The 13,401-nt window shown below is 50.2% G+C and overlaps 1 protein-coding gene across 1 annotated transcript; it reads left to right on the plus strand.

Annotated features, from left to right (window-relative positions):
* The first annotated feature begins 193 nt into the window (after positions 1-193).
* Positions 194-5,965, plus strand: Cish (cytokine inducible SH2 containing protein). The gene is made up of 3 exons (XM_015487122.2): positions 194-355; positions 3,904-4,124; positions 4,369-5,965. Exons 1-3 carry the CDS (start codon positions 336-338, stop codon positions 4,899-4,901), a joined length of 774 nt encoding a protein of 257 aa, XP_015342608.1. The 5' UTR covers positions 194-335; the 3' UTR covers positions 4,902-5,965.
* Positions 5,966-13,401: the final 7,436 nt, after the last annotated feature.

The raw sequence follows: 13,401 nt of genomic DNA on the forward strand, positions 1-13,401 counted from the left end.
GGCTCTGCTCTGCCCCTACTCCAATTGGGGTGTCGTGACTACCCCGCCTTCAGGTCGCTGGGCCTGTTCCTGGCACGGGCGGCGACTCTGCTCTGCCCCTACTCCAATTAGGGTGATGTGTGTACCACGCCGGCAGGCTCTTGGGCCTGATCTGCAGGTTGGTCACAGGTCTGCTCACCCTGCGGGCACGGGTGGCGGTTCCGCTCCGCCACCTCTCAGTCTGTGTCCGCCGCCCGTAAGCCTCGGGACCCTGATCTGCTCGCGCTCCCGATCCACTGGCTCCCTTCTGCCGAATTCCTATCTGGTCCACACTCCGAAGCTGCTGCCTCCGGGACATGGTTCTTTGCGTTCAGGGGTAAGCGCGGCTCTCTGTCCCCGCCCAGCCTCCCCCCGTGAGGGGCGCATCAGAGAGGGCAGGCCTAGTGCTACCCGGCCGGGCTTTGGGAGGGTTTGACGGGCTAAAGGGGACCGAGTGCGGAAGGACCTTCAGGGACTGCTTAGGACTGTGAACCACTCCCCACTCCACGCACAGGCTCACTGTGAATAGGGAAACTGAGGACTGAACGGCGACGGGAGGAAACGAGGGCGGGCTCCCTCTAGGTTCTCACTGGAGCATATGGACACCGATGTAAAGTCGTCTCCCAAGATGTGGCTCACTAGCCCAGACCTCTTACTGGGGGATCAGCACTCTATCCTAGCCTGCCGGCTGCCCTGCCTACTGGTGACCTTGGGCCAGCCCCTTGACCCTCTTTGTCCAAGTGTCCATTCCCCTGTCCCAGGCTAACAATTAGGCTCCACTTGGGAAGCCAGCCTGAAATCCTTACCTCTCCCTATACTGGCACCTCATAACCAGGAGCTCATCAAGCATCCTCCAAATTGCTTTACCCTTCCTCTAGGTCCAAACTTGATTCCAGTGTGATAAGAACCTTGACTTCTGCCTGCCTTCTCCAAGTGTCCCTGAGATATGGAGTGGGGAACAGTGGTGTGGGTGGGATACTGATAAGACAGTCTTGACCTCAGCTGAGCATTCTGGGCGCACCTGTGCACCCTCACCCTGGGCCTCAGCATCCTCTTCAGCTAAAGGTCTGGTGCTTTCTGACAGGAGCTTAGGAAGCTCCAAGGAGAATGGAGGAGGTGTAAGTGGTTATTCTATTCCCAGGGAAAGTGGTGTGGCCCAATGCCAGGTGTTATCAGAACTGACATGGTGCCAAGTGAGGAAAAGTGGAAGGTGAGGCCAGGCCCAAGTACCTCTTGTTCTGAGCGGTCTTTGGTCCAGTGGAGAGGATGTGGAGGTGCTGAGAAGACTACTTCTCCTTGTTTGTCTCCAACATGTTCCTTGGATTTGGGGACTCCTGTACCTACCTCCCCCCACCACACACACACACACACACACTCACACACTCACATACTCACACACACTGCCTTCCTCCTCAGGAGTCCTCCCCCTATCCTGGGAACCACAGCCTCTTTCACATTGCTCTACCTGAGTGCCCCTTGCAGCCTCAGGGCCAGTGTTGGGGAGCAAGGTCTTTATCAGACACATACAGTACACACACAGGTGCATGGCCGCAAGGCTACAAAAAAAGCTGTTGCCCCTCTAGGGTAGAGGACAGGGATTCCAAACTGCTGCAGCTTTTGTGAGGGCCCTCTGCCAGGCTGAGTTCACCCCACTGGCATGTGTCCCCAGGCAGGATTTACTGGCTGAGCTCCAAGGCAGGCACACACACGTACCTGGCACACACCAGTCCCGCCCCCGCCGTGATGGTGACACAGCCATGGACACACCCCTGCACAGATATGTAGTCACTCACCAGAAGCCTGTGGGGATCAATACAGCTATTCTATACTCCAACACCACACCAGCTTCAGAGATATCCACACCCACACATGGGACCTGTACTGAGACCCTGCTAAGCCTTCGGGTCATAGCCACCCCCAGAGATTCTGGACTGACCAGCTAACTGCCTATCATACTTTGAGAAGGTTCCTAAGCCAAATGCTTAGCCCCAGCAGGCAGGTCACCTCAAAATTCTGCCTCCAGCTCCCCTAGCAGGATTCCAGAGCTCCTACGATGCAACCAGGGAAGGTATGGAAAAATACTTGGCAGGCTATAGCATGAAAGAGTTGTGTGGGTCCTTTTCCTCATAAGTGCCCATAGGGCTGTGGCCTTCTAAGGGCCACCTACATTTCTCTGCCTGTCTCTTGCCATAAGCGCCTGTTTACCTCTTCCCACCTCACAAATACCCAGCACTGTATGCCCAGGCTGCTGTCTCTGCCTTTAGTGCCTTCCTCTAACTCCTGCCTTTGACCTGGCATACTAAGTTCAGGAACAAGCAAACCTTGACTACCCCATGACATCTTGCACTTTTTTTTTTTTTTTTTTTTTTTTGGTAAATTAAAAAAAATTGTTGGTGGAACTTTATTTTATTTATTTATGTATATGTGGTTCTGAGAATCAAATCCAGTGCCTCACACATGCTAGGCAAGTGCTGTACCACTGAGCCACACCCAGCCCAACACCCTGTATTTTATGGCTTCCCAGGGCAGGTGGGCAGTGACTGTTTTTTTATTTATTTTTTATTTATTTTTTTATTGTTGTTGTCTGGTTTGGTTTTGGTTTTGGTACCAGGGATTGAACTCAGGGGTACTTAACCATTGAGCCATATCCCCAGACCCTTTTTTAAATATTTTATTTAGAGACATAATCTCGCTGAGTTACTTAATGTCTTGCTAAGTTGCTGAGGCTGGCTTTAAACTCACAATCCTCCCCTTCAGCCTCCCAAGCTTCTGGGATTACAGACGAGTGCCACTGCACACAGTGGGACCATGTTTTTATAATCTGAGCGTCCTAAGGCCCAGCCACAGACTAGACTCAGAACTGAGGCCTGGAAGTGTATTTTGTTAGGAGTGAGGGAGGACCATTCCCTGTCCCACTCTCAGGGAAGAAGCCCGAGGATCCCCATGCTGAGTGGGCTTCCCTTAGTAGGAAGCTGCTGCTTAGATTTTGGCCTGTTTAGTTCCCCTACCCCCAACCATCTAAGGCTATGATGTTACCCAGCCCTTCAGTGTCTTGACTAATAGACCCCTAATTGGGAGAAGTAGAAGCTGAAGCCCATCAAGAATCAAGCTATGTCCAAGACCATAGAGCCTAGTAGGGGCTGGCTTGCCAGGGTGGGACATGGAATATGAGTTTGAGTACCCTGCCCTCTGACTTGAGTTCATATTTATGAGAGGTGAGGCTTGTTAGTACTTTTAGAGGCCACTATCTACCCATGACCTTGAGCTGGGAGGAACAAGCCAGGATGGCAGTCTGACCTATAAGGGTAGGGGAGTGTTTCAGCCTTGAAACACTTACTAGCCAGTGTAGACCCAACTCCCACTCACAGATGCTCTTACTGGTAGGCAGGTAGCATGTGACCTCAAGCTTCCTATAGTATGTAATCTTGGGACCTCCCTGGAGGACCCAGTTCAGTTCCATCCTGTGGCTCAACCAGGATCAGTGTCACTTAATCAGCCTACCTCAGCCAAGAAAGCACAATTGTGAGGCTACTTTGCACTAGTTCCTATCACTGTGGTGGTGATGCTAGGAATGCTTATAGGGAATTATTTGTGGTTTGGTTGATATAAAATAGATAAATTCGTATTTAATAAATGCAGAGAAATGGGAAAAAAATAAAAGAGGGTCTATAATGCTAGGGAAGTAGCTCAGTAGCAGAGCTCTTGCCTAGCATGTGTAAGATCTGAGGTTTGAACCCCAGCCAGTACTAAAAAAAATAAAAATAAATTAAAAAAAAAAAAAAAAAGAAGGTCTGTATTTGAGGGAAGAAATCAAGGGGATTTCTCTAGAAAGGGGGAAAGCATGGGCATGGGGCTTCCCCTCACTCTCCATCCACCCCCTTCTAGATCTTGTCCTTTGCTGGCTGTGGAGCAGATCGGGCAGCGGCCCCTGTGGGCCCAGTCCCTAGAGCTTCCTGAGCCAGCCATGCAGCCCTTACCTGCTGGGGCCTTCCTGGAGGAGGTGGCAGAAGAGACCCCAGTCCAGCCAGAGAGTGAGCCAAAGGTGCTGGATCCTGAGGAGGATTTGCTGTGCATAGCCAAGACTTTTTCCTACCTTCGAGAATCTGGTGAGTCTGAGGGGGGAAAGCAAGCCTTGTCCTGGGAAGTCTGGTATGGGAAGCTTAGTTCTCTGCCTGTTGAGTCTGATTTGGGGGGAATGGCCCAGCCCCAGAGAGTCTGATGGGAGAAGTGTAGCCTTCCTCCTCCTGGAAGTATGAAGAAAGAGGCATGGTCCTAACCTGTCCTGGGTTAAGTATTCTCAGCTGATTTCCATTGTGACCAGTCCCTTGCCCCCTCTTTCCATTTTCCTAGGTTGGTATTGGGGTTCTATTACAGCCAGTGAGGCCCGGCAATACCTGCAGAAGATGCCAGAGGGCACATTCCTAGTACGAGACAGTACCCATCCCAGCTACCTGTTCACGCTGTCAGTGAAAACCACTCGTGGCCCCACCAATGTGCGCATTGAGTATGCTGACTCCAGCTTCCGTCTGGACTCCAACTGCTTGTCCAGGCCTCGTATCCTGGCCTTCCCGGATGTGGTCAGCCTTGTGCAGCACTATGTGGCCTCCTGTTCTGCTGACACCCGAAGTGACAGCCCTGATCCTGTTCCCACGCCAGCCCTCCCTATGCCTAAGGAAGATGCACCTAGTGACCCAGCACTCCCTGTCCCTGTGGCCACTGCTGTGCACCTAAAACTGGTGCAGCCTTTTGTGCGCAGGAGCAGTGCCCGAAGCCTTCAGCACCTGTGTCGCCTTGTCATCAACCGTCTGGTGGCTGATGTGGACTGCCTACCACTGCCCCGACGCATGGCTGACTACCTCCGACAGTACCCCTTCCAACTATGACTAGTCTGGGTATCCTGCCCAGCCTCATGCAGCCATATCCTGGAGGGGACACAGGCCCCAGCTGGACTTGGTCTCCTGCTATCCCTCCAGCCATCCTGGTGCCTGCGTGCATCTGGCAGCTGGACCAGAAAGAGCCAGCAAGAGCAAGGAAGGGGGAGGGGAGAGTTGTCATACAACTCAGAGCTCAGCACCCCCAGGTCCCATGTGGTTCCATTGTGGTGAGCCATGTATCAGAGAAGAGGGAGACAGGCGGGACCTTGTCTCACCCTGCTGGCTGGGCCCAGGTCTTCACTCACTGACCCCAGCCACCTGAATTGTGTAGACTTTCCCAGCTCTGGTTTCTCAATATGCAGGGTGGGGCAGGCCCCCTACCTCCAGCCAGTCTGTTTCTGGGAGGATGGTGGCCAGAGGAACTAGGGTTGATAGTGACAGCCCCCTTGTGGGGAAGCAGGCTAGGCTGGGGAACTGCACAGTTATATGCTATTTATTTATTTATTCCTCTTGGGGTTGGTCTCCAGTGAGCCACCCTACCTCTCTGCCCTGAGCCCTGGGTAGTCCAGAGACCCCAGCTCTGTTCTAGCTTCTCTGATTCTTCTTTGTGGAGAGCCCCATCCTAAGAAGCGTTGCTGGACCCAAGGCATTCCTGGATGTCTGGCACTGACCCACCTGCCTGTGAATGTGGCCACTCTTTTCTGTCTCAGCCCTGTTTGGGGAGGATGAGTGAACAGACAAGAAAATGGAACAAGAGCCTCAGTCCCCAACAAAGCCTGTGGCCCACCTTCTTGCAGGACAGAATTGTGGCCACACATAGCCGCCTTCACCGTGGCACAAGCCCTCAGAGTGTACATGCTGTGTCAGGAAGGGGATGCTGGTTCAAGGGCTGCTGCGGCAGCTCTGCTGCATTGGTTTCCTGCCCAGGAAGGTGCCTGCACAGTAGAGAGGGGAAGAAATACATATCTGATAAGACTTTATAAAATAATTATTATAACACAAAACCCAGTGTGGTAGTCTTTTTTCTTCCACTGATTTTTCCATAATGACAATAAAATTATACCTTTCATTTATGGAGCCTCTTGAGTTCTGCTCAGAGTCTTTCCTTTTTGGTCCTGTTATCATGATCTCCCATTTCACATCCTCATTCCTCCTTGTTTCTCTTAGAAAATGGGAAACAGGATGTGAAGGCCCATTGGGCTGCCTATAGGGTCACTAACCAGAGCACTGCTGGGTTGTAGGGATGGAGGCTGGGGGTGTCAGGAGCAGAGGCCTGAGAGGTATGTAAACAGGAAGTGCTCATTCAAAATGCAGATGGAGAATACCAATGGGGAGGGTTCTATGGCCTGTTCCTGAGGGCAGTGAGTTGAGAAGGATCCAATAGTCAGCATTCAGGACCAGTCCTTGCAGGGAGAAGGTGCAGTGACTACAGACACTGAGCCATGATTCACCACAACCCTGGGAATGGCAGTCCAAATGAGTAAACAGATTCCTAGTTGGAAGGGGGCTTGCTGAGGCAAGTGGGTCACAGAGCAGAGCTTATGCTAACTGTCCATCTGCCTGTGGACTGCTACATGAAATGGGGAGGACAGGCAGCTGGGATGGACACTGGTTTTGATCCCTGTCTCCTTGTCTGCTGAGAGTTCTATAATCGTTGACCTGGCCAATGGGATACTGTCTGCCTTACCCTTCACCTCAGCTCAAGCTAGGGTCCAACCATCTCCTGGGAAGGCGCTGTTAGCTACTTCAAATCCCAACATTTTCTGATTTGATGTTTTTGTTTCCCTACCAGGGGAGTGCACCATGCCTGCCTGGAACAGGGGCAGTAGATGGCATTTCATTTGACCCTAGACCCAGCTTAACAGATGCAGGAAATCTTCTGGTCAACACAATCACCTTGGGTGACCCAAGCTAGTAAAATGACACTAGCTGGGGAGAAAGGGATTAGCCATCTGGTGGGTGTACAGGACCCTGCACAATATACAAACAGTAACTGATATAACCCTTTACCTATTAAGTCCTTCACCAGCACATGCACTCCTTGGCACCATCTAGGCCAGCCTCAATCTAGGCCCTGGGGACACAGCAAGATCATGTCTACATGGTCCCCATCCTCATGGGGCTCATGGCTAGTGCAAGAGAGGTAGTAAACAAATGAACAAATGGGCACACAGGACAAGTTTTTGAGAGTATAAAGAAAGTAAAGCAGGGGACAGGGCAGAAGTGACATCGAGTATGGGAACACCCCTACTAAGAGGGTCAGGGAAAGCATTGAGCAGGGTGGAAGCAAACCTGGATGCCTGAGCAAAGAGCAGGCATCATCCAGACAGCTTGGGGAAGGGATGTCACAAGAAGGCAACATCAGTGCGATGGCTCTGAGGCAGAAACAAACCTGAAGCTCAGAATGGGGTGGGAAGGGCAGAGGAGGCATGTGATTTTATTATAGCGTGGTGGAGCACCTCTTCAGAATCTAGCAAGGAGCAGTCCCCTGCAGTGCTCATTTCTAAGAGATGCATCTGTCAGTTAGGTGGGGATGGACCCATAAGGGCCTAGAAGCAAGAGGCCAGAAAGAAAGTTAAGAAGTATGAGACTTGGAGAGGTAAGGTATAATGGGAAGGAGGAGTAGGTGAGGGTGGCAATTTTTGTGACCCTGGGCAGTGTTCATATCCCATTAAATTCTCACTACAACTCTGCATACCAGCAGAGATTACTCCCATTTATAGTTGAAGAGGTAAAGTTCAGAGAGGAGTGTTATCTTGCCCAGGGTTACACTGCTAATGAGAGGCAGACCCAGGCTTCAGATCCTAACTCCAGACCTTTTTTTGTGTAACTGTTCTGTTCTGCCTAAGGGCTGGTTAGCTAAATCTTCAAGACTCCCGAGATTTGGAGAGTATATAGAGGGGTGGTGATGCTCAGGAGGGCTTTCTGGGAGTGGGGAATCTGGGGGATGGATTCTGGAGAAGTTGAGTTTAGAGACTGATCCTGTGTAGCGTCTCTCCCTGGATTCACAAGTCTCCCTCTGAAATGACTTTGACACAGAAATGCTGGTAAAACATTCCAGGTATTTCTTGTCAGCGTATATTAGTGATATTCTGGCCAGCTAAACAGGATCTCTGAGTGACCCAGCATTCCTGGAATGACTGGGTCCCTGCACCTAGGCCAGGCTTTTAATCTGCTGACTGAAGCTGGGCCCAGTAGCCCATGCCTATAGTCTCAACTACTTGGAAAGGTGGAAAGATCACTTGATCCCAGGAGTTCAAGATCAACCTGGGCAACATAGCGAGACTGTCACAAAAAGAAAAAATATATAAACACAGATAATCTGTTGACTGAGCAGATCTTGAAAAGCCAACGATGGACCCATGTCTAAATGGGGCTGGGGCCATGGCTGGTTCTGCTCTCAGATGGGAACCCTCCCACCTTATATGGCTGTCCACACTGAAGTGAAGGAAGCAGAGGGCCAGGACCTAAAATAAGGCCTGACCAAGAAGGCAGGAAAATTTGGGGTCTGTGCATAGGGCATCCAACCCTGAGGACCTCATAAATATCTTCTTCTTCTAGGAGAAGTTGAGCCTGTTCAGGCCTCAAAAGCACTTTCACATCAACCTGTTAGACCAGTTTTAATCTAAAGCAGGCTTGAGCTTCACCAGAAATTCAACAGTCTCCCCACCCCTTCCTAACCCGGTGGAGCTGCACAACCATTGCCCTGGTGCTGCAATGATCTCAGGGCAATAGGCTAGGATTCCCATGTCTGAGACTCAAAATGAGACAGTCCCTGGAGGTTTAAATCTGGCCAGACTGCAGATCAGAGGGTAGTTGGAAGAGCTGCTGGGCCTAGCTTTACTGTTATGTAGAATAAATGGAAGCTGATACTCATCGATAAGCTCAAGGAGACTCAGCAAGCACAGCACAGTAGGAGGCCAAAGCTGTCTACTCAGCAGAAACAGTTGTTTCCATGACCCAGGCCTGGTTGAAGCAGCTGAGGATCAAAGCACAGGAGGGAGCCTCTGAAGGTTGAGGAAAGTTGGGGCTACCATGACTCCTCCAAGGAGTCCTCCAAGACTACACTACCTACAGTCCCAGTACCAGTGAATGTGCAGGCACCAAATATGCCCTGATGTTGTGACTGAAGGGGATATAGTATCCAGAAAATGTTCTTTAGGGGCCAAAACCTACTCCAGGGACTCTCCCCACTCCCAGCACCTATGAGCCAGACCCAACTCTTCCTGTCACCAGAACTGGGCGCTTCTCCACCAGAAGTATGGATTTCACTCATAGTCTAGGTTAGGCAAAAGTTGTGTTCATAAAAGTGCCTCTCAGTTTGCTCCAGGGAAGCACTTTACTGCTCCCCACCTCCATTAGCCTCTGAGCCCATCATGTGTGTGTGTGTGTGTGTGTGTGTGTGTGTTGACCTTTCCACTTGGCCAACATTCCTTTATTTTCCTCAGCTCTTTCCGGTGGACAAACAGCTGTGGTAGGAGGAGCTGCCAGGAGAGTAAGTCCTCAGGAGACTTTCTCCTCAAAGCTCAGACATGGAACTCAAAGAGACACAGGAAAATGAAGGCTTATCCAGAAGGATATGACAGTCTGAGAAGAGTGGGTGAGCTACAATAAGGGACCTCTTCAGCAGAGCTCACTAGCCCTGGTGCTCCAGTGCCTGTAGGGTGTGTTCCTGGGCATCTCTGCCAGATCAGTGTCGTCTGCCAGATCAGTGTCGTCAGCCAGACGTCTAGAGGGCAGGCTAAGCTTAGGCAGACAAAGCTAGGTGATCCTGGGCAGATTGCTTTATCTCTCTGAGCCATATATAGCCCAGGCCATGGGTTTGCTCTCTCTCCTGCTGCAGAGGTGCCTTGGCTGGGTCTCCATAGCCCCTGTACCTCTTCACTAGGATACAGCCAGTGTCTGGTTGGGAGCTGTGGGCTTTAAAGGCAATAGCACCCACTCCCAGCACCTTGACAATCACCCCTTTTCTCTTCTGGATCTCAGCAGGTAACCTGGGGGTGCCTTGTGCAAGGCAGAGAAGTCCTGGTGTGGGCACCCCTGCCCCCACCCTGGGTGAGGTGTTTTCGCCAGAATTGCAGCAGCTGTGGCTGGAGGCCTCTTCCCAGGAAGAGCAGAGCGCCTCTTCCAAGAACTCAGAGGAGGGCGGGAGGGGGTGGAGGGGGAGTTAATTTTAAACCAAACAGCCTTCCACGCTTCTCAGGAACTGGTTGCTCAACGTGATCTGGCAGGTCCCAGGCGGGTAGGCGGGCCTGGTGCCAGCTCAGAGGTGGTGGGGGTGGAGGACACACCCCAGAGGGGAGGCCCGGTGACCTTGAGGAAATTTGGGCCCTGTCCTTGCCCACTCATCAAGGCCTGTCAATCCCTGACCCCACTCACCCAGCCCACCTTGTTAAGGGGTATGGGGTCTGATGATTTGTTCAGCTTTAAGCCGGCAAGGTGAAACTATAATAGGATTAATAATACAGGTGTCATGTCCTTCCAAGGGCCCTAAGACTGAATGTCCCATCTTTTTTCCTTGTTCAAAACCTGCCACGACTGTCCCCTGTCCTGTCTGTCTGAAGGTTATCTGATGAAGGTTTACTCTGAGACCAGGATAAGCCCTGGGCCAATTCTCTAGGGGATAGGAAGCTGGGTATCAGGCTAGTGGGGTGGGAAAGTGGAGGGTGAAGGGTGGAGTATAGCAAGCTGGCAGAAGTTCTGGGCCTAGGGAGCAAGCTTCCTTTATGTAGAGAGAGAACTCATGGGCCTGCCCTCCACGACTGACTGGGAGTCAAGGCAGCTTCACTTCATTAACCTTCTGTCCCCACCTCAGTGTAGCTACCCCCTCCTGGCTGACAGCCTGGACCCACCTCCCAGTGTCTAGCCCATGGAGTGTCTTCCCGACAGAGCCCTCCCTTATGCCCCTCTGACTGCCCTATGAGACCCCCCATAGCTTGGGAGGGCTAAAGCATGGGTTCTAGGAAAAAATCCCAAGCAAATGCTGCCAGGAGCTGCAGTTCTTGGAACCACTACTGCAGGGTGAGGGGACGCTTCCTGGAACCTGCTGACTATTCCAGGGAGAGAGCTCAGAAGACAAGCAGTGATCTGGGGTGGGGTGAGGGAGGGATAGGGTGCTGAGACTTCAGCTTGGGACCTCTCCTCCAGGAAGCCCTTCATGATTGCAAGTACCTCCTTAGCTTCCCCCTTCCCAGTGCTGGGGCTGCTGGGCCACTCTAAGGCCCTTCCAGGAAGATTCAGTTCTTTTGGGCCTCTGTGGTACTCAGTATTCAGCCTGGAACAGAGTGGAAAACCTAGAAATGGAAATGGGTAGGGGAAAAAGAAGGCATATGTGCCTGTAAAGGTCAATGTGTGGGTGTGGGGACACAGGTGAAAGGGGGATGTCAAGCACAAGTGTACTGCCCAGGTTGCTGAGCAGGTGGAGGTGAGAGGAGCCAGAGGAGAGTAGGCAGGAAAGCAAGGCAGGGACAGCAGTGGCAGGGCCTACTCACTAATCCCCTTGTGCTAGGGGGCAGATAGCTTCATGTTCCAGTCCCTCCTTCAGGCCATTCTTATTCCTTCTCTTAGATCCCTGTCCCACCACAGGGGGTATAAGCTCCAGCTCTATCACCAAGCCACCCAGAGTTCTCCTGGTACCAGTATCCAACTGTGCAACCCTGGGCATGTGCCCATGCTATTGGAGTCTTGGTTTCCCCACTTGGAGGGTAGAGAGAAAAGGCTGCAAGTAGGTGGGCACTGATGCCAGGCCTGGCTCTGGGGAAGGTCGTGGCATGTGTGCCCCAGGATGGGTTGGGGTCCAGGAAAAATCCCAGGGTCAGCACTGTCAGAGCAAGGGCCTTAAAGCCTAGTTCAAGGAGATGGAGTTGCAGGTCATAGTCAGCAAAAAGGGGAAGTAAAGGCCCTCTCTCTGAATGGGATGCTATGGGGCAGACTTTTCACTACTTGGAACCTGTTTGCCTTCAGAATGGAGAACATCACATGACCAGGGCTAGATGGAGGTGTGAGCGGGGACTTGCCTCTCCATTCACATCCTCGGGTTACTCTTTGGTTTTCCCTGAGCACAGCTCCAAGCCTGGTGCCCACTCACCTCCATGTCACAAAGAAGGTGGCAAATCATCCTCCAGAAGTCAGTCTTAGGGCTGAAGGCTGGGTAAGTGTCTGGGGAGAAGCTGTGAGGTAGGGCTGTGACAGAGTTTCTCTGATCCATGTAGAAAGGCAGTAGACTCAACAAAGGGACACAATTCATCACAGTGCTCAAACTTTGAAGCAGCTGATTTTCTGAGGCTACCTGGGGCAGCTGGCAGAGGATTAGAATGCTTCATTCGCTGCCACTTGGAGTCTCAGTTGTCTGATCCCAGTAAAAATGGCCTTGGCCATAAAGAGCCTGATGGAAGAACTTAACCTAGGACCCACCCAACCTGAATGGAAGAGCTGCTGGGTGGCATCTTCTAGGTTTGCAAGGAATACCTGTGTCAAGCTTCAGGTGGTTCCAAAGCCAGATAAGCTTTGAAAATTCAGTTTTACCTTCTATAAAGTAGGGGCAATGTTATAACTTACCTTACAGGATCATCATAAGAGTAGATTACAGACTTGATTTTACTTCTCCTTGGGGTATTCTGAGTCATCCCTCCCCTCACCATGAGCCCATGTAGACATGAGTCCCAAGAGTACTTTCTGTGTTTTCCATTGTAGCAAGAAGTGTCTGTGGACACATCAACTGGAGCACAGGCTCTGAGGTTTGTGGTACTCTGAACAAAAGGAGCAATGAAGGTCCTCATATCAGAATATAAATATTTAAAAATCATAAACTGCTAATAAAATATGTTCTATCCTTCTACTCAACAAGTAAACTTTCATAGCAATAAAAACCTATAAATTTATGGTTTTTATATGTCTGAAAGTCAGCAGATATGAAAGATGATTGAACTTAATGATTATTGCTCATGTCTAGGTGTTCAGTGATGGGTTTAAGATATAAGAGAATAGCAATATGCCTTATTTATAAAATATTTCATATTTTTTTAAAAAATATTTTTTAGTTGTAGTTGACAGAATACTTTTATTTTTTATTTATTTTTATGTGGTGCTGAGGATCGAACCCAGGGCCTCACATGTGCTAGGCGAGCATTCTACCGCTAAGCCACAACCCCAGCCCAGCATTTTATATTTATTCTGTCCAACTAATTGTTCTTACCTTTATTCCAGTAAAATGACTGATTATGTTGTTATAATCAAGAGTTGCAGGTAATTATTGTTCTTTTGGCAATGATGATTTACAAGATTAATATAACATATCATTGTTAAAGAGCTTAAAATATAAATTACATTAAAAACATCAAAAATTAAAAGTATTTCCAATAGGTTCCCAAAAGTTATTTTTAAATAATCAAAATAATTTAGTAAAAGTGAGATAAAATAAACTATACATTATAAGAAACTGACATCAAATTTTAAATTAAAATGATTTAGGGCTAGGGATATAGCTCAATGGCAGAGCACTTGTCCGGAA

This window comes from Marmota marmota, unplaced genomic scaffold (genome assembly GCF_001458135.2).
Source record: "Marmota marmota marmota unplaced genomic scaffold, marMar, whole genome shotgun sequence".
In the NCBI taxonomy this organism is placed as follows: domain Eukaryota; kingdom Metazoa; phylum Chordata; class Mammalia; order Rodentia; family Sciuridae; genus Marmota; species Marmota marmota.

Excerpts from the sequence above, each read along its gene's own strand:
- Cish (XM_015487122.2), top strand. The coding sequence starts at position 336 with ATGGTTCTTTGCGTTCAGGG. Across the intron at positions 356-3,903 it reads ATGGTTCTTTGCGTTCAGGG|ATCTTGTCCTTTGCTGGCTG; the intron begins GTAAGCGCGGCT and ends ACCCCCTTCTAG. Across the intron at positions 4,125-4,368 it reads TTCCTACCTTCGAGAATCTG|GTTGGTATTGGGGTTCTATT; the intron begins GTGAGTCTGAGG and ends CCATTTTCCTAG.